Source organism: Pantherophis guttatus, chromosome 4, assembly GCF_059756535.1.
Source record: "Pantherophis guttatus breed Tessera chromosome 4, ASM5975653v1, whole genome shotgun sequence".
NCBI classification, from domain to species: domain Eukaryota; kingdom Metazoa; phylum Chordata; class Lepidosauria; order Squamata; family Colubridae; genus Pantherophis; species Pantherophis guttatus.
The window spans coordinates 17,615,196-17,643,156 of record NC_142066.1 but is presented as its reverse complement, the minus strand read 5'-3'; the positions used below and the strand labels follow the sequence as shown (position 1 = coordinate 17,643,156).

Below are 27,961 nucleotides of genomic sequence, written 5' to 3'. Positions count from 1 at the left end.
TTCTACATATGTAATCCATATCATTATGCAAAATATATCATCTTAACTCACAGCAGGAATTGCCATTGAATAGTTCTTGGTTTAATGTGGATAAAAGAAAGGAATCATACAGAGTCAGATACATGAGCTCTAAAGGACCCTCTCTATTCACATTATTATAAGGGGAAGACGTGCTTAGAACGTGAACTCTGAGAGACCCTCTCTATTCACATGATTAAAAGAGAGAAAAGTGCTTGCTTGGAGATTACATTAAAAGCAGCTAAACCCCATTAAGTGGTAATATATTTTCTGATGAGACCTAGATGTCACGGAAGGACAGCCATATGGAAAACATCTGACTGACCTCACTGTGAATGACACAAAGACAGATATTTTACAAAGAGTTACTTAATCCAATAAACTTACCTAAGGACAGCAGTAAATTTCCCATTAACAACCACAGCACTTAAGAAAAGTTGTCTAGCTAAAGATAATCTTATAAACTAAAAATAATGGTTTACTAAAGGTTTACTAATGAGGAAATGTGTCAATTATCATATGACAGGTGTGTGTTAGACATATATGGAGAATGTATGATCTCATGTTAACTATATATGGAAAATGTATGATCTCACTGAATCCTTTGTTTTAGAAATGTATAAAAACAGAGATATCACAGCTCTTGGGTTGTTCAAAGCTGCAGGTACAAATCTGGCTCTGAACCTTGCGCAATAAAAGTGTCTTTGGCTGACCCAGGAATGTTGTTTGGTCCCTTCATTCTACAACAGGTTGATGGTATAGAAACTAAACCATTGATTTCTTTTAGTAGTAATTTACCAGAATACTAGAAAAGGCTATAGGAAGCTGAAAAAATACAAAGAAGACAAAGTAAACTATAGTCAATATAGTCAAATATATTTATTATTATTTATTTATTTATTTATTTATTTATTTATTTATTCGAATTTCTATACCGCCCTTCTCCTTTCGGACTCAGGGCGGTGAACAGCCAGATAAAAAACATCTATACAAACATCACGGTTAAAAAATAAAGTTAAAATAATTTATAAATTTGGCCCATAATTTAAAACTTGTCAATTTAAAATAAATATTAAAATTTTAAAACTAACCCTAAAATCAGGACAGACCGGCTAACTGAAAAAAATAAGTTTTTAGGGCCCAACGAAAAATCCGGAGGTCGGAGATCACTCGTATCTCTGGGGGTAGATTGTTCCATAGGGTAGGTGCCACCACAGAAAAGGCTCTCCTCCTGGGGGTCGTCAGCCGGCATTGTCTGGCCGACGGCACCCTGAGGAGGCCCTCTCTGTGGGAGCGAACCGGCCGGTGGAAGGCTATTGGTGGCAGAAGGCGGTCCCGTAAGTACCCTGGCCCTAAGCCATGGAGCGCTTGACTATATATGACTATATATTACCAATAGGACTGCTCCATATTACTTTACAGCACTCTCTGTACAATTTCAGCATACTACTCCCAGCAATCTGGGCCCTCATTTTACCGAACATGGAAAGATGGAAGGCTGAGTCAAACTTGAATTCATCAGGGTATGGATAGAGTTAACCTGTAAGACTACATTCTAATCACAGAGCCATAACAAAGACTATTTGTGGAAGCTCTGTAAATCCCATGGCATTTTCTCCCTTTTATTTTTTTTCACTGACATCACTCACAAGCCTTTCCACCAAACCTGATACAAAGTGGAAGCTTTGTAGACCAAAACTATTATTACACAGTCTTGAAAAATGCAAAGCATTCTCTTCTATCCTTTATGAACAGGTCCAGCCACTTTCTCTATGTAATAACTATTGCCCTTTGGGTTATGCTAAGAAGAGAATAGAAGGGAAGCCATTTTGTTGTTATGACTGTCTTCACTGTCCAGAAGGGAAGATTTCAAATAGAATAGGTGAGTGATGAACAATGAGTGATGCAGATTTTACAGATGTATTTATTTATTTATTCATTTAAATATTTGTCAACAAGTACAAGGAAACAGTATCAATATAGACATAGACATGGACACATCAAAAAATCGCACAAATAAATGGATATAAATATCATAGCCATAAACACATGAAAGGATTACATGTAAATGGGGACACTACAACAGGGATTGTAGGCATGCTGGTGCACTTATGCACGCCCCCTTAGGGATCTCTTAAGAAATGTGTAAGATCCACTGTAGACAGTTTAAAGGAAAAGGTATGGGGGTTAGAGAAACTAACAACAGGATCAGGTAGACTGTTCCAGACATTTACTACTCTATTGATGAACTCGTATTTTCAACAATCGAGATTAGAGCGGATTGCATTTAGTTTGTATCTATTGATAGCCCTTGTGTTATTGCGGTTGAAGTTAAAGTAGTTATTAGCAGGTAGGACATTAGATAATATTATCTAATAGCAGGTAGATAATATTATGTACTAAGCTTAGGTCGTAACGTAGACGGCGTAGTTCAAGGTTATCCAGGCCTAAAATTTCAAGCCTGGTAGTATAAGAAATTCTCCTAGAGAGGAGTTGAGAACTCTTTTACTTCTTGTAAAACTAATCTTTTTGTATTGATATTAGATACCATAAATATTCATTTCTATGCAGACAAAACATTCTCACAGTTTATAGATGCAGTGTAACTGTATAATATGATAAGAATACAGATCTTAACTCTATTTTGTCACACTGAGGAAAAATCCTTTATTTTCTCTGTGTAGCTCACATAACAGCAGTGGTGGGATACTGATATAGTTGATATTCAGACTGTGCAGAGATTGAGATCAAATCCATATTAATCACTTCAGAAGACCATCTTCAATAGTTCAAGCTATCATGTCATTCCATGAAAACGCTATGTGTGTTTCGATGATGTAGAGAGGATATAATTTTGTGCTTCTGCAAACCAGAAGCCACATTTGGAGATAAAATCCTATGCTTTCCACAGCTCTATTTGGCATTTCTATGTTGAATTAAACAATCTGATTGATTGTAAAAAATGGGACAATGGAATTAGAAAGGAATATTTACGGAAGTCCTTCTAATGCGGGTAGATGAAGAAGGACAGAGGAGAACTGCAGAACATCAGCAAAGTGAAGCTGCATTTAGAGTGGTAATGAGTTCAAAGGAGAATATCTATTTATGGGCCCCTAAGAGTAGACACCAGCTTAATGCACATAATCAATAATTAATGCCAGTTCATTGTATAAGGACAATGCTTCTACCTGATTTTTTTCCTAGATATGGACGACTGTTTTCCATGTCCAGAAGATCAGTATCCAAACAAGGAACAGAATTCATGTCTTCCAAAAACTGTAACATTTCTGACATATGAGGAAACTTTGGGGTCCATCTTGGCCATTTGTTCTCTTTCTTCCTCTTTTATCACAGTGTTGGTTCTAGGTATCTTTATTAAGTACCAGGATACCCCCATCGTCAAGGCCAACAACAGAAACCTCACCTACATCCTTCTCATTTCTCTCCTGTTTTCATTCCTTTGTGCTTTACTATTCATTGGCAAACCTTATAAAGCGACCTGTCTCCTTCGACAAAGTGCTTTTGGTGTCATTTTTACAGTAGCTGTATCCTGTGTGTTAGCAAAAACTATTGTGGTGGTTTTAGCTTTCATGGCCACCCAACCAAAGTCTATAATGAGGAAATGGGTGGGGAAAAGATTGGCCATTTCCATTGTATTTTTCTGCTCTTTCATTCAAGTAGTTCTTTGTACTGTCTGGCTGTTGACTTTTCCTCCATTCCCTGATTTCAACATGCACTTAATGGCAGAAGAAATTGTTCTGGAATGTAATGAAAACTCCTTTGTCATGTTCTATTGTGTCTTGGGCTTCATGTTCCTCTTAGCCCTTGTCAGCTTTACTGTAGCTTTCTTTGCCAGGAAATTACCAGATTCTTTTAACGAAGCCAAATTTATCACCTTCAGCATGTTGATTTTCTGCAGTGTTTGGCTCTCCTTTGTTCCTAGTTATCTGACTACAGGGGGCAAACATATGGTGGCTGTGGAGATCTTCTCCATTATAACATCCAGTGCAGGGCTCCTGGTATGCATCTTTTTCCCTAAATGCTTTATCATCATACTGAGGCCAGAACTGAATAGCAAGCAGTATATAAAACAGAGAAATAACTGAGAGATCTACAACTGTATTACCTTCTATTGTTTTACCCATGAGAAATCAGTAAGACCTCAAAGTGAAGACCTGTAACCTTTTGCCATTTGATGATGATGTTGTTATCCATTCAGTTATATCTGACTCTTGGTGATTCTATGGGACAGATTTCTTCACATCTTCCCATTTTGCCCTTCTTCTTGTGTAAAGAGGCCATTTTGATTCCTCTCCCATATCCATATCTTCTGTTTATTTATTGCATTATTAAAGAATGACAGGACATTAGAAGTTTCTTACTATATCACCTTAAATATGATTTCACAAAATGATTTATTGAGATGTTGCTGGGGATAAATGATTTTGAAAAACAATGGGAGATATTGTTCTGCAGAATAGTGTGTGCCACATATTCTCCACCAAGGGTTTGAAATGAAGATTTTGGATATTGTGACATTGTACAAAACTTCAAATATAATGCATTATAACATCCAGTGCGGGGCTCCTTGTGTGCATCTTTTTCCCTAAATGCTATATCATCATACTGAGGCCTGAATTGAATAGCAAGCAACATCTAAGACAAAAAAAAATAATTAAACAATTCTATTTCCTATTTTTAATAAAGCAATACAAAAGCAGGAAGGCCCCAAAGTGAAGAAATACAAACCTTTCCAATTTTTACCTGAGGAACAATAATCATCTTAACTGAGCCTACTTACTATTTGGGGGGTAAATGTACTGTCTTAAAGCCTATATTTTCCTTAGCTTTAACTTCCTTCTTTTAAGAATGTTTTAACATTCTTAACAACATTTTTATCAGCATGTTATATAGTTTTCCTTGTCTGTGAAACAACTTTTTTCTTGAAAGAGTTGGAATTAGCCTTTGTCTAACGTCCCAAAAGAGGGACGCATGACTCGATGGCTCAGTGGCTAAGACGCTGAGCTTGCCCATCATTTGAACTAACAAACAATACAGCATATCTTTATTAAACATCATCAGAAACAGGTGTCGGCCAAATTAGGACAAAAAATAGGGGGAAACAAGAGGGAAAAATGAAGAGTAGCAAAGAGGTAAAAGGACAGAGGACTTAATATCAACTATTTACATTGTTATATATTCATATGCGATGGGGTGGCTCAGTGGCTAAGACTCTGAGCTTGTCGATTGAAAGGTCAGCAGTTCAGCTGTTCAAATCTCTACTGCCGCATAATGGGGTGAGCTCCCATTACTTGTCCCAGATTTGGCCAACCTAGCAGTTCAAAAGCACTTAAAAAAATAGAGACCACCTTTGGTGGGAAGGGAGCAGCATTCTGTGCGCCTTTGGTGTTTAGTCGTGCCGGCCACATGACCATGGAAACATCTTCGGATAGCGCTGGATCTTCAGCTTTGAAATGGAGATGAGCACTGCCCCCTAGAGTCGGGAACGAGTAGCACATATGTGCAAGGAGAACCTTTACCTTTACCTAATGTCTCAAAGTTATATTTTTGGAAAAGGGATTTATCAGATGTCCTTCTGTTTTTCATTTAATCAACATGGAAAGGAGTGTTTTTTCTTTGTCTTGGCTTGTGTAAACCCGGAATAGCAGGGGATGATAGGAAATAACAATTGAATTCATTTTCCCTCGTTTGATGGTAAAGATGCAAAAGATTTCAGGACTTTTCTGTTGTTGTCTTTTAGTATTCTGAGAGAAATAACAAGGGCAATGCTAGAATATTACTGATTAGTTAAAAATGAAACTAAGTAGAATGAATAAAAGACAGAATGAAGACACTTTTGGCCTTCTGTTGATCAAAAAATGCCAAAATGGGGTAGTGCTGTATTTTCAAATGACTAACAGGAGAAAACAACTTCCTACAAGAATCTCCTAGCCCATCTTCATTGCAAAATCTTCCTGAAATTCTCCACTTGTGGAACACGATGCAGACCTCTCTCTTTGACCTGCTTTAATGCCATGCCATCTGCAATGTTGGAGAGGAAATATAATACAGCTGTTGCAGAGCAAAGTTGTCTCGGTGATTTGAAAGAACCAAAGATTCCAGCCAAGATTCCAATCCTTTCTATTGCAAACTTTATAACTCCATTTTCTGACAGAAATTCCACATTTTCTCTTTCACACATACCCATACGCACATGCATACAAATATATATGATTTCTTATTGAAAGAATAAACATATTAAGAAGGTGATGTTAAAATGGGAGGAATTAAAATTGTCACTATTAAGGAAGTATTGCTGCAAAATGAATAACTACTGAAATGAAGATGGGAACCACATTTTAAATTTAATTTATTATCCATAGAAACATTATTAAATGAAATTAGAAGAGATAAAGAAATAAAAGGTCTGAGAGTCAAAAAGGAGGAGTACAAACTTCAAGCCTTCGCCAATGACATGGTTTTTATAGTAGAACAACCAATAGTAACAGGATCTAAACTATTAGCAAAAATAGAAGAATATGGGAGGGTAGCCGGACTTAAAATAAACAAGCAAAAAAACAAAGGCAGTAATGAAAAACCTTACTAATGAACAAGAGAAGGAATTAGAAGACAAAATGTGTATTCAGACAACAAAAAAGGTAAAATATCTAGGAATATGGCTTACCAACAAAGGATTATCGATTAGGGAAGATAACTACAATAAATTGATAAGACAAATAAAAAAAGATTTAGAAATTTGGAATAAACTACAACTATCATTCCTTGGAAAGATTGCTTCAATTAAAATGAACATACTACCCAGAATCTTATATCTATTCCAAGTGATTCCAATAAAACCAGGGAAGAATTTCTTTAAATATTTCAATAAATTAGTTGCAAACTACATCTGGTGGGGGAAGAAAGCAAGCATTAAAATAAAACACCCACAAGACACAAGGGAGAGAGGAGGACTAGCACTACCGTACTGGGAGACATACTATAAAGGATCATCACTGATTTGGATTAAAGACTGGATAGAACTCAAAAATAAAAGAATATTGACGCTAGAGGGATTTGATCTACAAAGATGATGGCACACATTCTTGTGGGAGGGAAAAGACAAGCAACATGGATATTTTCAAAAACACATCATTAGACAAGCATTGTTCCAGACATGGCATGGGATAAAAAAGACACACTACAATAAAATTCCGGAATGGCTATCGACTATGGAGGCACAGATTTACCCTAATGCCATGGACACTGCCAAAATGAAAACCTACAAAGAACTGCTAAATTACCAAGGGGAATTAAGATCAAGACAAGAACTGAAATAAATGGGTACAGACATTGATTGGTGGCCATACTTGCAAATAAAATCTAGATATAAGACAGATTCAGCACAATTTGGATTCCAAAAAGGTCAATATGAATTAGATAAAATTTTACAAGGGACAGATGATAAATTGATAAAAAAAAAACTTACAATTACCTATTAAGATACAAATTAGAAGAAGAAGTGATTAAAGAAAATATGATAATTTGGGCGAGAAATTTCAGATATAACATTGAATTGGAAAAATGGGAAAATTATGGACAATAAATTATGAACTAACAATGTCTGTACCCTATAAAGAAAACGTGTACAAAATGTTCCATAGGTGGCACCTCCCACTGGTCAGACTGGCAAGGATGTTCCCGAATACCTCCCCAACATGCTGGAAATGCAAGCTCCAAAAAGGAACCTATTACCATATGTGGTGGTCCTATCAGAAAGCAAAAGAATATTGGCAAATGATTAGAAAACAAATAGAAGGAATCATACACCAAAAAATAGAAATGAGGCCAGAAACTTTTTTATTAGGAATAATTATAAGACAATATGAAAAGGAAATAAAATATTTAATCATCCACATTTTAACAGCAGCACGAATAATCTATGCCCAAAATTGGAAGAATAATGATATACCAACAGAAGACGGAGTAATCAGTAAAATTATGGAATGTGCAGAAATGGACAAACTCACAAAGGAAATACAAGGAAAAGAGGAAAATGATTATTATTTACTGTATTTTCCAGCGTATAAGACGACTGGGCGTATAAGACGACCCCCGAATTTTCCTGTTAAAATATAGGGTTTGGGCTATACTCGCTGTTTAAGACTACCCCTCTTCCAACGCACACCTAATAAAAATTAAAAAACATCAACTGGCTCACCCACAATGTAAAAGCAGCTGTGCTAGACCCAAAATGGCCCCTGCAACAAGCAGGAACCTCACACAGCCACAAAAAGCCCCCCAAAAAGAACTTTCACACTTTACACACACACACACACACAACACAACACAACACAACACAACTGGCTCACCCACAATGTAAAAGCAGCTGTGCTAGACCCAAAATGGCCCCTGAAACAAGCAGGAACCTCACACAGCCACAAAAAGCCCAAAAAAACAACTTTCACACTTTACACACACACAACACAACACAACACAACACAACTGGCTCACCCACAATGTAAAAGCAGCTGTGCTAGACCCAAAATGGCCCCTGAAACAAGCAGGAACCTCACACAGCCACAAAAAGCCAAAAAAAAACCAACTTTCACACTTTACACACACACAACAGAACACAACACAACACAACACAACTGGCTCACCCACAATGTAAAAGCAGCTGTGCTAGACCCAAAATGGCCCCTGAAACAAGCAGGAACCTCACACAGCCACAAAAAGTCCAAAAAACCAACTTTCACACTTTACACACACAAAATTCCACATACAGCTTTGTGAGATTTTGTGTGTTTGTGTACTTAGAGTGAAACACTACAAAAACATACTAAATCTCAGAGAGCTGCACAAATAGTATTTTATTTTATTTTTATTTTTATATGAAAGCTAAATTTAAAACTTCCTAAACTTTAAATGGCTAGGTCTAAAAAAGAACAACTAAAAAAAACCCCAGTTAACTATTTTTTTTAAAAGATCCCAAAGGGAAAAAAAAACTTACCCAATAGAACAGGGGTCTCCAACCTTGGCAACTTTAAGACTTGTAGACTTCAACTCCCAGAATTCCTCAGCCAGCTTTGTTTTGCTGGCTGAGGAATTCTGGGAGTTGAAGTCCACAACTCCCTGCCTGCTTGATTGCAGGCAGGGAGTGGCTTGCTGATGGAATGGATTCAGGCAAGCAAAGCAAGGCAAGCGAAGGAAGGCAAGCAGCTAAGGTAAGCACGCTGGAGGGGGAAAACTTTTTTCCTTCTCCATGGCTCTGGCGATCCCAGCTGAGTTGCCTGATTAGCAGATCGTCAGGGCTTGGATCGTCAGAGCCATGTGAAAGGAGAAAAGTTTTTTTCTTCTCCATGGCTCTGGCGATCCCAACTGAGTTGCCTGATTAGCAGATTGTCAGGGCTTGGATCGTCAGAGCCATTTAAGGCTCATCAGAGCCTTTCGGGCTGGTCTGCCTGGTTACAGGAGAACGACATCCGGTGTATAAGACGACCCCCGACTTTTGAGAAGATTTTCATGTGTTAAAAAGTCATCTTATACGCCGGAAAATACGGTAGTATGGGAGAAATGGTACATGTGGTTGGAGGAAAGAAAAGAAAAAAGATAAGGAAATAAACGAGAAGATATAAATTATAGATATGAACATTAAGTACCAATTTAGGTTAATAGTGAATTAAAAATATTGATTAAGAGAAAATATGGAAATAATGTATTAGGAATATAGATATAAGAAATAGGTTAAAATAAGAAAAAGTAAAGGTATAAACAAAAATATAGATTACCGATGTGACAAATTTGAAAAGAGAATGTATACCTGATTTTTGTTTACTTGTTTGTATTCGTATGTTTTGTTGTTGTTTGTTTGTTTGTTTGTACTTTCTAATAATTTTTTTAATAAAAAATTAAAAAAAATAAAATTGTCACTATTAAGGAGGTACTGCTGCAAAATGAATAACTACTGAAATGAAGATGGGAAGCCACCTTTTAAAAGTTTATTTTCATATTTTTAAATATTTTTTTAACATAGTGTTGTTTTGCATTTTAAGAATGTGTCTGATTTCACTGTATGAAATCAGGAATTGATCATTGTATATGAACTTTGCAAAATCAATAAGTCAAACTGTTAAAAAAAAATCATGTAAACCCAGTTTCAAGGAATAATACCATGGGATCAATTATGGAGGTAGCACAAATTATATCACTTTGCCGGGACTGTCAAGTTTCCGAAAGATCCCCTAATTAATTCATGAGCCATGATCCAAACTTCAAAGGAAATATAGTGATTTATTAGGAGCATCATTCCGGCAATACTGGGATGCAGTCAGGACTGACCCCATGCAGCTTTACGTCCCCCTATGACCCTGTCTCTCCCCTCCTCCCTGGCCATGTCATAAATCACATTCTCCAATTACCCACTTTGGCTGGCTGTGAAACCTAACACCCTTCTGATTGCGGTCAGAAAAAATGTATGGAATTCACTTCAGTTCTCCCTCCCTCCTGCTCATGGCAACTTGAAAGCTTTGCAAGTTGACAGGGACTTTTTAAATTCATCCATCCATCCATCCATCCATCCATCCATCCATCCATCCATCCATCCATTAATGGGTAGCATTTATTTTCTATGGACTTCATAGGAACTCCCCCTTCAATGTTATAAATACAATATTGCAAATAACTTGGACTTTCATGCCCGCATTAATTTGTCTTTTTCATCCTTGCAGCTTTGAGGCTTGCTATCAAATCCCATTATTGCTTGGTATCAAGTAGAGATATTTTTTTGGAGACATGACAAACTAACTGTTTCTTCTTGTTCAAGGTCCCTCAGGGCCTGGGAGTTTGTGGTTTCCTCAAAAGTAATTACCAGTATAAGCATGAAGACATGGAAAAACCTATAATCAGAAGATAGGGAGAAACCTCAAATAGATCAAAATCTATTTGGGACAATCTATCTTTTGGACATATATTAAGAATCTAGAAGGACAAGAAAAGGTGGTGAAAGGTGACATGCATTCAAAAATGATTTGTTTTCTTCTATGTATTATGTCCATAACATTCCTAACAATGCTTTGTCCACAAGGAATGTGTCACCTTTCTCATAGTAAATGCAGCACTACAAATCCTCTTCCTATTCTCCACAAGCAATACCAGTCAGGGGACATCCACTTTGCTAGCATCATTTCTCAGATCTTTCTGTTTTATGTGATGATGGACTTTAAGACACCTCCTTCTAGCAACCTCTTTGAGGAAAGTATGTAAGTACTGAGTTATGGCCAGAGAGATATATGTCAAATAGACCAGAAGATGAATGAGTGAAATGAGTGACTGAAAGTGCATTATTTGAATTGTGTTATGCTTGTAATATATAGGTGAAACTCGAAAAATTAGAATATCGTGCAAAAGTTCATTTATTTCAGTAATGCAACTTAAAAGGTGAAACTAATATATGAGATAGACTCATTATATGCAAAGCGAGATAGTTCAAGCCTTGATTTGTCATACTTTTGATGATTGTGGCTTACAGCTCATGTAAACCCCAAATTCACAATCTCAGAAAATTAGAATATTGTTAAAAGATTCAATATTCTAGGCTCAAAGTATCCCACTCTAACCAGCTAATTAAGTCATAATGTTGTATCAAACCACATTAATAGAAAGTTATGTGGAAGAGAAAAGTGTGGAAGAAAAAGGTGCACAAGCAGCAGGGATGACTGCAGCCTGGAGAGGATTGTCAGGAAAAGGCCATTCAAAAGTGTTGGGACTTTCACAAGGAGTGGACTGAGGCTGGAGTCAGTACATCAAGAGCCACCATTCACAGATCCATTGTCAAGCCGCTCTTGAACAACAAACAACGTCAGAAGTGTCTTATCAGGGCTAAAGAAAAAAAGAACTGGTCTGTTGCTCAGTGGTCCAAAGTCCTCTTTTCTGATGAGAGCAACTTTAGCATCTCATTTGGAAACCAAGGACCCAGAGTCTGGAGGAAAAATGGAGAGGCACACACTGCAAGATGCTTGAAGTCCAGTGTGAAGTTCCACAGTCTGTGTTGATTTAGGGAGCCATGTTATCTGCTGGTGTTGGTCCACTGTGCTTCATTAAGTCCAGGGTCAATGCAGCCGTCTACCAGGAGATTATGGAGCACTTCATGCTTCCTTCCGCAGACAAGCTTTATGGGGATGCTGACTTCATTTTCCAGCAGGACTTTGTACTTGCCCACACTGCCAAAAGTACCAAAACCTGGTTCAATGACCATGGGATTACTGTGCTTGATTGGCCAGCAAACTTACCTGACCCGAACCCCATAGAGAATCTATGGGACATTGCCAAGAGAAAGATGAGAGACATGAGACCGAATAATGCAAAAGAGCTGAAGGCCACTATTGAAGCATCCTGGTCTTCCATAACACCTCAGCAGTGCCAGAGGCTGATAGCATCCATGCCACGCCGCATTGAGGCAGTAATTGATACTAAAGGGGCCCAAACCAAGTACTGAGTACATATGGATGCTGATACTTTTCAGAGGTCCAATATTGTTCTATGTACAATCCTTGTTTTATTGATTTCATGTAATATTCTATTTTTTTCAGATTGTGAATTTGGGGTATTCATGAGCTGTAAGCCATAATCATCAAAATTATGACAAATCAAGGCTTGAACTATCTCGCTTTGCATGTAATGAGTCTATCTCATATATTAGTTTCACCTTTTAAGTTGCATTACTGAAATAAATGAACTTTTGCACGATATTCTAATTTTTCGAGCTTCACTTGTACTTACATAATTGCTGATGTCTTGCATCAAATTCATGTAAGTATTCAGTTATGGCGAGAGAGAGAGAGATGTAAAATAGACTTGAAGGTAAGTGAGTGAAAGGGCATTGTATGAATTGTATTATGCATATGATATAGTTACATGTGTGCTGATAGTTTGCATCAAATTCACCATTTAGTCTTGAGTCATCTGTAGAGCATGACATAATTGCTAGCTATATGTGTTATATTTGTATATTTACAGGGTCCCTGCATATGCAAAATGATTTCATGGACTTTGCACTTTCTCTATATTTGGTGCCTTTATCTGCTTGATTGATATTGATGCCAAGTAAAGGATGTTAGAGAATGGATGTTTATTTCTGCCCAGTTAAGTCTTTGTTGTTCCCTCCTCCCCTAAATTTCACCAAGATTAGGTTTTGTCTGTGGAACCCAGGGTCTTTTCTTTGGAGATAATGTACAATATACTTTTGAATGTTCATATTTATGCAAATGGTACTTCTTCTTTCACAACAACAAAGCTCCATGGGGGGAGTTGAGACCCAAGGTTCCTTCCCTAGTCACGTCTTTTGATGAGCATCCTAACCTAATCTAAGCAGTATCACTGTCCTAGTGTTGCCATGTAAGTATTTCCAGAGAAAAGATGGAATTGAAGAAAAGGTGGAAAAAGAACTCCATTATAAATATCATCAGCAACACTCATTAAAAAAATGCCCAAGATGTTCACTGTTGCTTCCTGGGTCAATAGTGAAAGCATCACTGACATGCTAATAATACTCTCCTAGAATAAAAATCTTGAGATACCTGGCCAAAGAGGTAAATCTGATGGCCATTATATATTTCAAATAAAGTGCTTTGATTATTTTGTTGGCTTAAATAAGTGCAATGAATGAAACTTAGTGCTTCTTACATATATGGACTGGGTCAACTCCTTATATTACAGTATATTTGAAAGGAGAGGCAAAATAGATATCATATTCTGCAAGAAATGAGTTACAGCAGATCGTGTTCCTTTCTCTTCAGGGTCATAACACAGATTTACCAACATATCCTGGCTTTAGTATTTGCTGTTAAGGAGATCAATACTAATCCCCATATTTTATCCAATGTTACCCTGGGCTTTCAAATCTATAACAGCCATTTTAATCCAAAATGGATGTACCATGCCTCAATGGAACTCCTTTCCTTTAAAGGCAGATTAATTCCTAATTACAACTGTGACATTCAGAAATATCCAGTAGCAATCATTGGAGGACCTGACAGTGATGTATGTCTTCAGGTGGTCACCATTCTGCATATCTACAAGTTTCCTCAGGTAACTATGTATGTGACGTATGGATGCAAGGCGCACGGAACACTGTCACCTTCCCACCAAAGATGGTCCCTATTTTTCTACTTGCATTTTTTACGTGCTTTCTAACTGCTAGGTTGGCAGAAGGTGGCACATGAAACAGGAGCTCACCGCATTATGCAGCACTAGGGATTCTAACTGCTGAACTGCCGATCTTTCGATCGACAAGCTCAATATCTTAGCCATTGAGTCACCACATTCCTATATATATGTTACATATAAGGATATACTAAACGAGAAGGGTGAATTGAAAACAAGACTAGAATTAAAAGAACAAGGGGTGGAACTGGAGTGATGGTCATATATGCAAATACAGTCATGCTACATGAAAGATGTGAAAGTATGGGGTATTTACAGAGAATTAACGATATTAGATAAACTATTAGTGGGTATTGATGACAACATCAATTGTCAAAATATAACATTGATTGATAAAGACAACATATAAATATTTATTAGACTATAAAAGGGAGGAAGAACAATTAAAAGGGACAATGTTTGTATGGGCTAAAATTTTGGATATAACATTGATTTGGATAAGTGGCAAAAACTTTGGGAAAGGAACTGGAAACTGAGATTGGCCACATCATATAAAGAGATTCTTTGTAAAATGTTCTACGGGTGGCATCTCCCCCCAGCAAGATTGGCCAAAATGTTTAGCAACACATCCCTGAAATGTTGGAAATGTAACCAGTCACCTGGTACATGCTATCACATGTGGTGGTCCTGTTAAAAAGCTAGTAAATTTTGGTTAAAAATTGAGATGTGGCTAGAAAGAATGGTTGGACAATGTATAGAATTCAAACCAGAACTATTTCTATTAGGCACTATAATAGATGGCTATAGTAAAGGGTCAATATATATAATACTACACAGCCTGACGGCAGCGAAAATGGTATATGCTCAGCAATGGAAAAGTAAAAACACCCCTTGGGAAAAGAAGATAATAAGGAAGATATTAATAAGCACATAAATGGTTAGATTAACATTAGAATTAAAAAACAAAGGAGAGACAGAATATTATGACTCATGGAACATATTTCATCAATGGCAGGAAATACAAGGTGGTAGTCGGAACACAAAACAATCAGGTTAAGTAGACCCAGAATGAGAAATTATATATGTAGCAGAATGACTAAGCGGGTCAAAAATAATTGTACAAAACCAGCACTGTGAAGGTAGTATATATGTTATTTGTCTTTCACCTTGTTTTTTATGGCAGATGAGTCACCAGGATAGTCACACTGTGTTCAATATCAGTATATGTAAATAATATCTAATAATTTTTTAAAAAAAAATCCAGGGGAAAAAAAAGAGGAACACTTTTCTTTCAACTTTATTTTGAAATCTAAGAAACATATGTTAGCAGATGCTCCTTCTTCAATTGCATGGTTAGTAATATAAGGATGGAGAACCATATTCAAATTAAACAGAATAGAAAATTCCCGATGCACCAAATATTAATCGCTACAGTCACAGAACATTCTTAATAAATAAATCAGCTCCTATGCTGAGTTTAAACAATAGATTGCATTAAATGTCCTGGTTTATACAGGAAAGGAAGCGATTAAGTAATCAAAGCAAGATTAAGACAAACAAAGATTGATAGATTCTCCACAATGAATCTTAAAATTTTATGCTTGAAAGTGTTGGAGGGACACAACTGCCAAATCTAAAACTATTAAGATACAATGTAGGTAAAGTTTTGTTTTGTGTACAATAATGAGGGGGAAAAAATCTATGGACAAACTTGCAAAAAATCAAAACTTATTGTTTCCTTTCTTAACTCTTCTGTTTTTTCTACAGTTGATGTATGGCTCTGCTCCAGTGACAAATAAGGACAAACAGTCTGGTTTTTATCACCAAATGTTTCCAAATATGGACCTTCAGTATAAGGGAATTCTTCAGCTACTGCAGCATTTTAAATGGACGTGGATTGGGGTCGTATCTGTGACTAATGACAATGGGGAGAAATTTGTACAAAATGTGATACCAATATTTGCCCAAAATGGGATCTGCTTTGACTTCATTGAAAGATTCCCGTTTGCTTCTTATTCTACTGACATTGTTGATACGGTGAAAGAAGGGATGCAAATATACAGTATTGTCATGAATAGCACTGTCAATTCGGTGTTAATTCAAGGTGAAATTGAAATAATGATAATTTTGAGAATGTTTCCCTCAATGTTAGAATTTGAAGAGATACCCTTACAAGGAAATAGTAAAGTCATAATTATGACAGCCCAAATGGATTTCACATCTCTTCCTTTTCAGAGACGGGAAGACCTAGATTTTCTCCATGGTGCTCTTTCCTTTGCAGTTCATTCAAGAAAGGTCCTAGGGTTTCAGGAATTTCTTCAGACAAGAAAACCAAACTTTAATGAAGAAGATGACTTTATTAGGGTTTTTTGGAAGGAGGCATTTGGATGTGTGTTCTCAGGCTCCATGGCTGATGAGAAAACCAACAAGATGGAGAGTCAACCAATTTGCACTGGGAAGGAGAAGATAGAGACCCTCCCTGTATCTGTTTTTGAAATGGACATGACTGGCCACAGCTATAGCATCTACAATGCAGCCTATATTTTGGCACAGACATTACATGTTGCTTATTCAATGTCCTTCAAACATAGAGCAAGATTAGGCAAAGCAGGATTTATTGAACTTTTCCAATTTCATCCGTGGAAGGTAATGTCTCCCGTCATAGGGGTTTCTTCTCTCCATTATGTTAACATATCTCCGACACACAATTGTATAAATTTGTCTCCATATATTCGAATGGCCAGATAAATATCTTGTTCAATATATTGGAGAGAGCAGCAGGCAGGCCACTTCAGCCATGAGTTGGCGACAGCGGCGGTGGTGCAGGTCACGTCAGCAGGCAGGCCATGAGGTGGCAGTGGCGAATGAAGCAGGCCAGTGTCTCGAGGTAGAGAGCAGGTCGTACTTGAGTGACTGAGAGCTGCACCAAGAAAGCAGTGTTGGGTGTCAAAAATTTTTACTACTGGTTCTGTGTGTGTGGCTTGGTGGGCATGGCAGGGGAAGGATACTGTAAAATCTCCATTTGCTCCTGATCCCAGGGGGGAGGGCCTTCTCTGTGGGGGCACCTACGATCTGGAATGAGCTCTCCCCGGAGATACAGAGGATCCCGGATCTCTGCACTTTCCGCCGTGCTCTTAAGACCCTCCTATTCCAGCAGGCCGGCCTGGCCTAATTTTTCTCCCCTTCTTTTAAATTTTAAATTGAAATTTTAATTTGTTTTAAATTATTGGGAATTTTAATTGTCTCGGGCAAAACTATTTAATTTGGTTTTAATTATTTTTTAACTTTTGTATTTATGTGTTTTATTCTGTGCCTGTTCACCGCCCTGAGTCCTTCGGGAGTAGGGCGGTATAAAAATTTAATAAAATGAAATGAAATGAATCAGCTGGAACTTTGGAGGCAGAGAATAGATGGGGGCGGTTGTATGTCTTTGAGAACTTATCACAAAATGGAGACAACCCCCTTCCATTAAGATATAACCTACATATAAAAAATAAAGGTTTTTTTTCCATGTTTCTGAGGTAGGCTTTCATGATTTTACAGATCCTGATGAATTTCTTGCCCCCTCCATTTATTCTTTGCTTTTGTTTTGCAGCTCAATCAAATAGTAAGAAGCATCTCATTCAATAATACTGCAGGAGAAACACTATCTTTCAACCAAAATGGAGAACTCAAGGCTGGGTTTGATGTCATCAATTGGGTTACATTCCCAAATAAATCCTTTTTGAAAGTCAAAGTTGGTGGAATAGGATCTGTGACTTCCCAAGAGGACAGGTTAAAAATGGATGAAAAATTGATCATTTGGCCAAGCAGGTTTAACCAGGTTTGGATAATCTAGGATGAGGTTACTAATGTTTTAACTGAATAGATGTCACCTGTGGGATAATTCCTGTGATTTCTAGGTCTGAAATACCAAAAGATGTGCCTGGGAAAACTTGTAAGGATTGATGTTATAGGAAGGGAGGTTTAATTGCCATACAGTACTCCTGCAAGTTAGAAGAAGAAAAAATGCCTTTAGAAGTGATGTAATAACCAAGTGAACAAAGCTTTTACACATTTAGACAGAGCAGAAAAGGTGAATATTTTAATTGTAACCAAAATAAATCCCCCCAAAATAGGAGAAATATCCCAATTTATTCCATAAGAACCTCTTAATTATGTGTTGGAAGAAATATCCATTTGGTTCAGTTCCAAGCTGAGAGAAAGACACTGGAAACATGGAGGCTGATTGGAAAGATGGTTTAATGATGAAGGAGAACCACCAAACACATGGTTCTCTGGTGCAGCTGAACACATGGAGTTGAGAGAGGGGGATATTTATACCTTCTCTTGGGCTTTGAACTTGAACTTCCTGTTCCTGTGCAAGAACATGCATTCTATTGGCTGTTGTAGGGGACATAGCTCTGTAGGTTGTCTCAGGTTTTCTTGAAGTTTTCTGGGTGATATAAAGTCCTTATATCAAGAGTCTGCAATGTGGTGCTGCTAGTGGGTTAATCCTATTATGTCCTGGAGGGTCATGTCTTAATCCCCTCACCCTGAAGCTGAAAGTCTTTTGTTTTGTAGATAGGATGGCCCAGTCTCTCTTAAGGGGCACAAAGTATCTGCTGGGGGAAGGGAGTTTGGGCTGAGTTTCTGTCTCCTTTAAGATTTCTATTTCTCTCTTAGGAGATATATTTTATCCTGGCTTTTTAAATATTCCTCAAAATATTTCATTCTTCTAGGAGATGGGTGGGTGCGAACTTTCTACATACGTAATCCATATCATTAATGAAAACATATCATCTTAAATCACAGCAGGAATTGGCATTGAATAGTTCTTGGTTGATGGTATAGAAACTAAATCATGTGATTTCTTTTAGTAGTAATTTACCAGAATACTAGAAAAGGCTGTAGGAAGCTGACAAGATACAAAGAAGACAAGGTAAACTATATGGCTATATTAGCAATAGGACTGCTCCATATTACTTTACAGCACTCTCTGTACAATTTCAGCATATTGTTCCCAGCAATCTGTGCCCTCATTTTATCAAACATGGAAAGATGGAAGGCTGAGACAACCTTGAATCCATCAGGGTATGGGTAGAGTTAGCCTGCAAGACTACATTCTAATCACAGAGCCACAACAAAGACTATTTGTGGAAGCTCTGTAAATCCCATGGCATTTTCTTCCTTTTAGTTTTTTTCACTGACATCACTCACAAGCCTTTCCACCATATCTGATACAAAGTGGTAGCTTTGTAGACCAAAACTATTATTACACAGTCTTGAAAAATGCAAAGCATTCTCTTCTATCCTTTATGAACAGGTCCAGCCACTTTCTCTATGTAATAACTATTGCCCTTTGGGTTATGCTAAGAAGAGAATAGAAGGGAAGCCATTTTGTTGTTATGACTGTCTTCACTGTCCAGAAGGGAAGATTTCAAATAGAATAGGTGAGTGATGAACAATGAGTGATGCAGATTTTACATATGTATTGATATTAGGTACCGTAAATATTCATTTTTGTGCAGATGAAACATTCTCACAGTTTAGAATAGAATAGAATAGAATAGAATAGAATAGAATAGAATAGAATAGAATAGAATAGAATAGAATAGAATAGAATAGAATAGAATAGAATAGAATAGAATAGAATAGAATAGAATAACAGTGCTGCAATGGGCCTTGGAAGTCTTCTAGTCCAATCCCCTGCCCAGGCAGGAAATCCTATGCCACTTCAGACAAATGGTTATCTAACATCTTCTTAAAAATTTCCAGTGTTGGAGTATTCACAACTTTTGCTAGCAAGTTGTTCCGCTGATTAATTGTTCTAACTGTCAAGAAATTTCTCTTTAGTTCTAAGTTGTTTCTCTCCTTGATTAATTTCCACCCATTGCTTCTTGTTCTACCCTCAGGTGGTTTGGAGAATAGTTTGTCTCTCTCAGCAAGCCCTGAGATATTGCTACACTGCTATCATGCCTCCCCTAGTCCTTCTTTTCATTAAACTAGACATACCCATTTCCTGCAACTGTTCTTCATATGTTTTAGTCTCCAGTCCCCTAATCATCTTTGTTGCTCTTCTCTGCACTCTTTCGAGATGCAGAGAAGTTTATAGATAAAGTGTAAATGTATAATATGATATGAATAAAGATTTTAACACCATTTTGTCACACAGTGGAAAAATCCCTATTCTCTCTTGGCAGCTCACATATTGGCAATGGTGGGATACTGTGATAGTTGACATTCAGGCTGTGCAAAGATTGAGATCAAATCCATATTAACTACTTCAGAAGACCGTCTTCAACAGTTCAAGCTGTCATCAGTCAGGGAAATAGCGGGCTCTGATGAGTCCCACGAAAACCCCGGCTGTTCCCTGGAGGAACAGGCTCACACTCAACCCCTCCAAGACTGAGTGGCTGTGGTTTCCGGCATCCCGATATAGCCAGCTCACACCATCTCTGACTATTGGGGATGAGATCTTACCCCCCTCAGAGAGGGATCGCAACTTAGGCATCTTCCTGGATTCACGGCTGTCTTTGGATGATCATATGATGGCCGTGACCAGGGGGGCTTTTTATCAGGTTTGCCTGATTTCCCAGTTGCGCCCCTTTCTGGATTGGGATGCCTTGCGCACAGTCACTCACGCCCTCGTCACTTCCTGTCTGGACTATTGTAACACTTTCTACATGGGGCTCCCCTTGAGGAGCACCCGGAGGCTCCAACTGGTCCAGAATGCGGCCGCGCAAGTAATAATGGGGGCAACCCGTCACTCCCATGTAACACCCCTCTTGCACGAGCTACACTGGCTCCCGGTGGTCTTCCGGGTGCGCTTCAAGGTGTTGGTGACCATCTTTAAAGCGCTCCATGACTTATGACCTGGCTATCTACAAGACCTCATTCTGCCACCAATTGCCTCCCACCCACCGACTGGTACGCTCACACAGAGAGGGCCTCCTCAGGGTGCCATCAGCCAAACAATGTAGACTGGCGACCCCCAGGGGGAGAGCCTTCTCTGTGGGGGCCCCTGCCCTCTGGAATGAATTACCCCCAGACATACGAAGGATCCCCGACCTCCGCGCCTTCCATCGTCCAGTGAAGACCTTGTTGTTCCAGCAAGCCACTCTGATGGGTTAAATGATTTTAATTTGGTTTTAATGGGGTTTTAAAATTGGTTTTAAAATGAGAGTTTTAAATTCGACCCATGATTTAATTATTTTAATCTGCTTTTAAATTCTATTTTGTACATTGTTTTAATATGGCTGTTCACCGCCCTGAGTCCGTCGGGACAAGGGCGGTATATAAATAATAAATAAAATAAAATAAAATAAAATAAAATAAAATAAAATAAAATAAAATAAAATAAAATAAAATAAAATAAAATAAAATAAAATAAAATAAAATAAAATAAAATAAAATAAAATAATAAAATAAAATAGTCTGATTAAAAAACGAAATTGTATTGTTTAGATGTACATTAAAAAAGAGGTGTTTGTATGGGAAATAAAATAATGTGTCTACAATAAAAAATGAAGTAAAGATGGATAGTTTTGATAAAAAGAAGCTTTCTATAGATGAATAAGAAAATATATGATTATGAGAAGAATCCAAGAAACTTTATTGACTTTATATGTGGATATGCTAGAGGTAAGAATTAAGCCTCAATGTTAAATTGTAAACAAAGTTGAGAATGAAAACAAGATTAGATATACTGAATTAGAGAATGTGAATGAATATGAATAAGTAATGATTATAAAATAAAGTGATTATATTGGGTATAACAGTAAAATTAAAGAAACTTATGTTGAGATTAAAAATGATCACACTCGGTTTTAACAGTTAAATTCAGAAGATTATGCTGGTATGTACAGCAAAACAAGAACGATTATACTGGGTTTAACAGTAAAACTTTGATGATTCTGCTGGGATTGACAGCAAAACAAAAATGATTATACTGGGTTTAACAGTAAAACTTTGAAGATTATGTTGGGATTAACAGCAAAAAATAAAGTGATTCTACTGGGTTTAACAGTAAAATTCAGAGGATTATGCTGGGTTTGACAGCAAAAACAAGAATGACCATACTGGGTGTGATAGTAAGACTCAGATGCTGAAGTTGGGAGTAACAGTAAAAATAAATATGATTATACTGGGTTTAATAGTAAAAATAAGGATGATTTTGCTGGAAATTACAGTAAAAATAAATGATCTAAAATGAAGATGATATGCTGGGATAAAAAAATAAAGACAAATGTTGGGATTATTGGTTAAATTAGGATGATTATATTGAGATAAATAATAATGAAGATGATTTGTTGTGAGTAATTGTTAAGATACTGTTTAAGATAATAGTAAAATAAAAAGATAATGAAAATATATTGAGTTAGGATTTAAAGATTTAAGTAACAGGTTTTTGGATAATAGGATTATAAAATAGAATTTAGAGAAACAATTGTTTAAAACATTAAGTTGTGTTATTTGGAAATTAAGATTTGAGGTGGAAAAATAGAAGGGTAGTTATTTTTAAGTGAACTGTGAGCTGGTTTTTTTCTCTGTTTTATTTCTTTTTATTATGATTATTTTTACAAGATGATAATTAGTGGAGATGAAATATTGTTAAAGATGAATTACTGATTGTACCAATTTATAACCGGATCAATGCTTCATTCTAAGAGATGTATTTTATGTTTATGTTTTAAATTTTTTTTAAAAAAATTATCAAAAAAAAAAAAAAAAAAACCAGTTCAAGCTGTCATGTCATTCCATGAAAAGGCTATGCTTGTTTGGATGATGTAGAGGGGATATAATTTTGTGCTTCTGCAAACCAGAAGCCACTTTTGGAGATAAAATTATATAATTACAATGGAATTAGAAAGAAATATTTATGGAAATACTTCTAATATGGGTAGATTTCAGGGGTGAAATCCGGCAGGTTCTGACAGGTTCTGGAGAACCGGTAGCAGAAATTTTGAGTAGTTCAGAGAACCGGCAAATACCACCTCTGGCTGGTCCCAGAGTGCGGTGGGAATGGAGATTTTGCTATATCCTTTCCCCAGGAGTGGGGTGAGAATGGGGATTTTACAGTATCCTTCCTCTGGAGTGGGGTGGGAATGGAGATTTTGCAATATCCTTCCCCTGCCACACCCACCACGCCACACCCACAGAACTGGTAGGGAAAAATTTTGGATTTCACCCCTGGTAGATTTCTAAAGTCTGACTTAAAAACAAATACATGTAAATATTTCAATAATGTTTTCTAATGCTGGTCTTATCATTAGAATCTTTTTTCCAGTTTTACTCCTAATAAAATTTAACTTAAAAGAAAAGCTCATATGCTTATTGTGCCAGCAGTTACAGGGCTGAAGAGCTCAGACTGAGATAACAAAACTTCAGGCTATCCTCAGAGTAGTGCATTCATATTCTTTGAGTTTAATTTTAAAACAATTATGTTTCTAACCTGATTTTTTTCCTAGATATGGATGACTGTTTTCCATGTCCAGAAGATCAGTATCCAAACAAGGAACAGAATTCATGTCTTTCAAAAACTTTAACATTCCTGACATATGAGGAAACTTTGGGGTCCATCTTGGCCATTTGTTCTCTTTCTTCCTCTTTTATCATAGTGTTGGTTCTGGGTATCTTTATTAAGTACCAGCATACCCCCATCGTCAAGGCCAACAACCGAAACCTCACCTACATGCTTCTCATTTCTCTCCTGTTTTCGTTCCTTTGTGCTTTACTGTTTATTGGCAAACCTCATAAAGTGACCTGTCTCCTTCGACAAAGTGCTTTTGGTGTCATTTTTACTGTAGCTGTATCATGTGTATTAGCAAAAACTATTGTGGTGGTTTTAGCTTTCATGGCCACCCAACCAAAGTCTACAATGAGGAAATGGGTGGGGAAAAGATTGGCGGTTTCCATTGTATGTTTCTGCTCTTTCATTCAAGTAGTTCTTTGTACTGTCTGGCTGTTGACCTTTCCTCCATTCCCTGATTTTAACATGCATTTAATGGCAGAAGAAATTGTTCTGGAATGTAATGAAAACTCCTTTGTCATGTTCTACTGTGTCTTGGGCTTCATGTTCCTCTTAGCCCTTGTCAGCTTTATGGTAGCTTTCTTTGCCAGGAAATTACCAGACTCTTTTAACGAAGCCAAATTTATCACCTTCAGCATGTTGATTTTCTGCAGTGTTTGGCTCTCCTTTGTTCCTAGTTATCTGACTACAGGGGGCAAACATATGGTGGCTGTGGAGATCTTCTCCATTATAACATCCAGTGGGGGGCTCCTGGTATGCATCTTTTTCCCTAAATGCTTTATCATCATACTGAGGCCAGAATTGAATAGCAAGCAGTATATAAAACAGAGAAATAACTGAGAGATCTACAACTGCATTACCTTCTTTTATTTTACCCATGAGAAATCAGTAAGACCTCAAAGTGAATACCTGTAACCTTTTGCCATTTGATGATGATGTTGTTATCCATTCAGTTGTATCTGAGTCTTGGTGATTCTATGGGACAGATTTCTCCACATTTTCCCATTTTGCCCTTCTTCTTGTGTACAGAGGCCATTTTGATTCCTCTCCCATATCCATATCTTCTGTTTATTTATTGCATTATTAAAGAATGATAGGACATTAGAAGTTTCTTACTATATCACCTTAAATATGATTTCACAAAATGATTTATTGAGATGTTGCTGGGGACAACTGATTTTGAAAAACGATGGGAGATATATTATTTATTTATTTATTTATGCAATTTATATGCCGCCCTTCTCCCAAAGGACTTAGGGCGGCTTACAAAGAATAAAATTCAACAATTTAAATTTAAATGTAAATTAAAATCCAGTTAAAATTAATTAAAATTATTACAATGTAAAAGCCCCTAGAGGGGTCAGTCCATTTGAAGAAAGAGCTACGTCTTCAGTTCGTGGCGGAAGGAAAGGAGGTCGGGATCTGTCCTAAACCCGGTGGGCAAACTATTCCAGAGGGTCAGCACTCCCACAGAGAACGCTCTCCCCCTTGGGGCTGCCTGCCGACATTGTCTAGCCGGAGGAGGCCCGCTCTGTGAAAGCGTACGGGACTATGGGAGGATGGCAGAAGATGCTCCTGCAAGTACCCCGGGCCTAAGTCATGCATATTGTTCTGCAGAATAGTGTGTGCCACATATTTTCCACCAAGGGTTTGAAATGAAGATTTTGGGTATTGTGACATTATACAAAACTTCAAATATAATGCATTATAACATGCAGAGGGGGGGGCTCCTTGTGTGCATCTTTTTCCCTAAAGAGCTGAGCTCTTTGCCTTGCGAGACTCCCCACTCTCGCAAGCCTAGCCTTCCATGTTATCGAAGGCCTACCTCGATGAAGGGCTTTGGAACCTAGAGAGGTGGCATGTCACGAAGAGGGGGTTGAGGGGTTTTTTAGATAAAGTTTTAGCAAATGTCTTAAGGGGTTCCGGGGTGGGGAGGGTTGGATCAGAAGTAAGGCTGTGGGTATGGGGGATAACCCACTAAGGGGAGGGCCAGGTAAGGCTGTGGAGCACGGCATGGGGGGTGGGGGGCCCGGGGTCAAGAGGGGGGATAAAGTTCATCCAGATAAGGTTTTTACCATCAGTACCGTGGGTGGGAGGGGTAGATATCATGTTAGGGGAGCGCGCGCCCGCTGTCTTCGAGCGGTGGCGCGCTCTGGCCCGCAAAGCTCCACTCGTTTTCCAGGTGGCGCAGATCCTCAGGGCCCTGGCCTCCGTCTGATGTTATGCAATGCCAGGTCTGTAGTAAATAAAGCCCCCTTCATTTGTGATCTTGTTCAGGAGGGGGGAGCGGACCTGGCTGGTATTACGGAAACCTGGTTGGGCCAAGAGGGGGGGGTCCCTCTTGTTGAAATGTGCCCACCAGGTTTCCGCGCATTCCATCAGCCGAGGTTGCAGGGTAGGGGCGGGGGGGTAGCGGTTATTATTAACGAAGGTCTGAGACCGAGGGAGGCCACTGTTCCTCAGATGGCCGGCTGTGAATCCCTCCTTGTGAAATGGGGCCACGGGGTTCAGATGGGTTTGCTGATCACATACCTGGCTCCCTGCCATGTGGCAGCAGCCCTGCCCGAGCTACTCAGTGTCATCGCCACGGTGGCGGTTGAGACCCCTAGGCTTATGGTCATGGGGGATTTCAACTTGCCGTCCATTGGTGAGGCATCTGAGGTGGCTCGGGAGTTCATGGCTTCCATGACAGCCATGGACCTGACCCAGTTAATTCATGGCCCTACCCACATGGGGGGAAACACGCTGGATCTGGTTTTTGTCTCTGGACAGTGGTTGAGTGATCTCGAGATAGGGGATATAGTCACCGAGCCCTTGTCATGGTCTGATCACTCTCTCCTTCGTCTCGACCTTCGAACCGCTACACCCCGCCGCAGGGAGGCGGAGCCGGTAAGATGGTTCCGCCCCAGGCGCCTGATGGAACCGGATAGGTTCCAGATGGAGCTTGGGCCATTCCCTGAAGCTCTGGCACACGCCTCGACTGGAGACCTAGTGGCCGCCTGGGATAGGGCGGCCGCTGGAGCTCTGGATCGGGTCGTGCCTTTGCGGCCTCTGACCCGGCGCCGATCTCATTTAGCTCCTTGGTTCACTGAGGAGCTGAGGGAGTTGAAGCGCCGGAAAAGACGCCAAGAGAGTAGTTGGAGGGCCAGTCTTTCTGAATCTGACCGGACACTGGTAAGAGCTCATATTAGGAATTACCTAGTGGCGATAAAAGCAGCGAAATGTAGCTATTTTGCTGCTCTTATTGCGTCATCAGATAATTGCCCGGCCGCCTGTTTAGGGTGACCCGTTCCCTGCTCCACCAGGAAGCGCGGGAGGACCCCTTGGAGGGTAGAGCCGACGATTTTGTCCAATATCTGTATGACAAAATCGCTCAGATTCGGGAAGATCTGGACTCCAACTGGATAGTCTCAGGGGGAGGGACTGGGGCAGGTCTTGAGAATGTTATCTGGGATGAGTTTGATCCTGTGACCCCTGAGGACGTGGACAGGATTCTGGCTAGACTGAATGCGACCACTTGTTTATTGGACCCGTGTCCCTCCTGGTTAGTGCTGGCTTCTCGGGAGGTGACACGAGGCTGGTTCCAGGGGATTATAAATGCTTCGCTGGGTGAGGGTGTCTTTCCTGCCGCCTTGAAAGAGGCGGTGGTGAGGCCTCTCCTCAAGAAGCCTTCCCTGGACCCGGCAATGTTGGTAAATTATTGTCCGGTCTCCAACCTTCGTTTTGTGGCAAAGGTTGTTGAGAGTGTGGTTGCCCAACAGCTTCCCCAGCACCTGGATGAAACGACATATCTGGATCCGTTCCAGTCGGGCTTCAGGCCTGGGTACAGCACGGAAACGGCATTGGTCGCGTTGGTTGATGATCTCTGGAGGGCTCGGGTGCTCCTCTGTCCTGGTCCTGTTAGATCTCTCAGCGGCTTTTGATACCATCGACCATGGTATCATGCTGCACCAGTTGGAAGAGTTAGGGGTGGGAGGCACTGTGTTGCGGTGGTTCTCCTCCTTTCTCTCTGACCGGTCGCAGTCCGTGTTGACAGGGGGACAGAGGTCGACCCCGAGGCCCCTCATATGTGGGGTGCCGCAAGGGTCGGTCCTCTCACCTCTCCTGTTCAACATTTATGTGAAGCCGCTGGGCGAGATCATCCGTGGTTTCGGGGTGGAGTACCATCAGTACGCTGATGACACCCAGCTGTACATCTCCACCCCGGATCACCCCAACGATGCCCTTGAAGTGATGTCCCGGTGCCTGGAGGCCGTACGGATCTGGATGGTG

General features: G+C 39.0%; 2 protein-coding genes across 2 annotated transcripts; both read left to right on the top strand.

The window, feature by feature from the left end:
* The first annotated feature begins 3,222 nt into the window (after positions 1 to 3,222).
* Positions 3,223 to 4,124, top strand: LOC148113806 (vomeronasal type-2 receptor 26-like). The gene has a single exon (XM_087893403.1). It carries the CDS (start codon positions 3,225 to 3,227, stop codon positions 4,122 to 4,124), a length of 900 nt encoding a protein of 299 aa, XP_087749529.1. The 5' UTR covers positions 3,223 to 3,224.
* A 14,891-nt stretch (positions 4,125 to 19,015) lies between these two features.
* LOC132710510 (vomeronasal type-2 receptor 26-like) lies at positions 19,016 to 24,787 on the top strand. Its single transcript, XM_060686887.2, has 2 exons — positions 19,016 to 19,610; positions 23,628 to 24,787. The coding sequence occupies exon 2, from the start codon at positions 23,630 to 23,632 to the stop codon at positions 24,527 to 24,529; it is 900 nt and encodes a 299-aa protein (XP_060542870.1). The 5' UTR covers positions 19,016 to 19,610; positions 23,628 to 23,629; the 3' UTR covers positions 24,530 to 24,787.
* The last annotated feature ends 3,174 nt before the right edge of the window (positions 24,788 to 27,961 follow it).

Bases quoted from the DNA above. Each gene is read 5' to 3' on its own strand.
- LOC148113806 (XM_087893403.1), top strand. From the start codon at position 3,225: ATGGACGACTGTTTTCCATGTCCAGAAGATCAGTATCCAAACAAGGAA.
- LOC132710510 (XM_060686887.2), top strand. From the start codon at position 23,630: ATGGATGACTGTTTTCCATGTCCAGAAGATCAGTATCCAAACAAGGAA.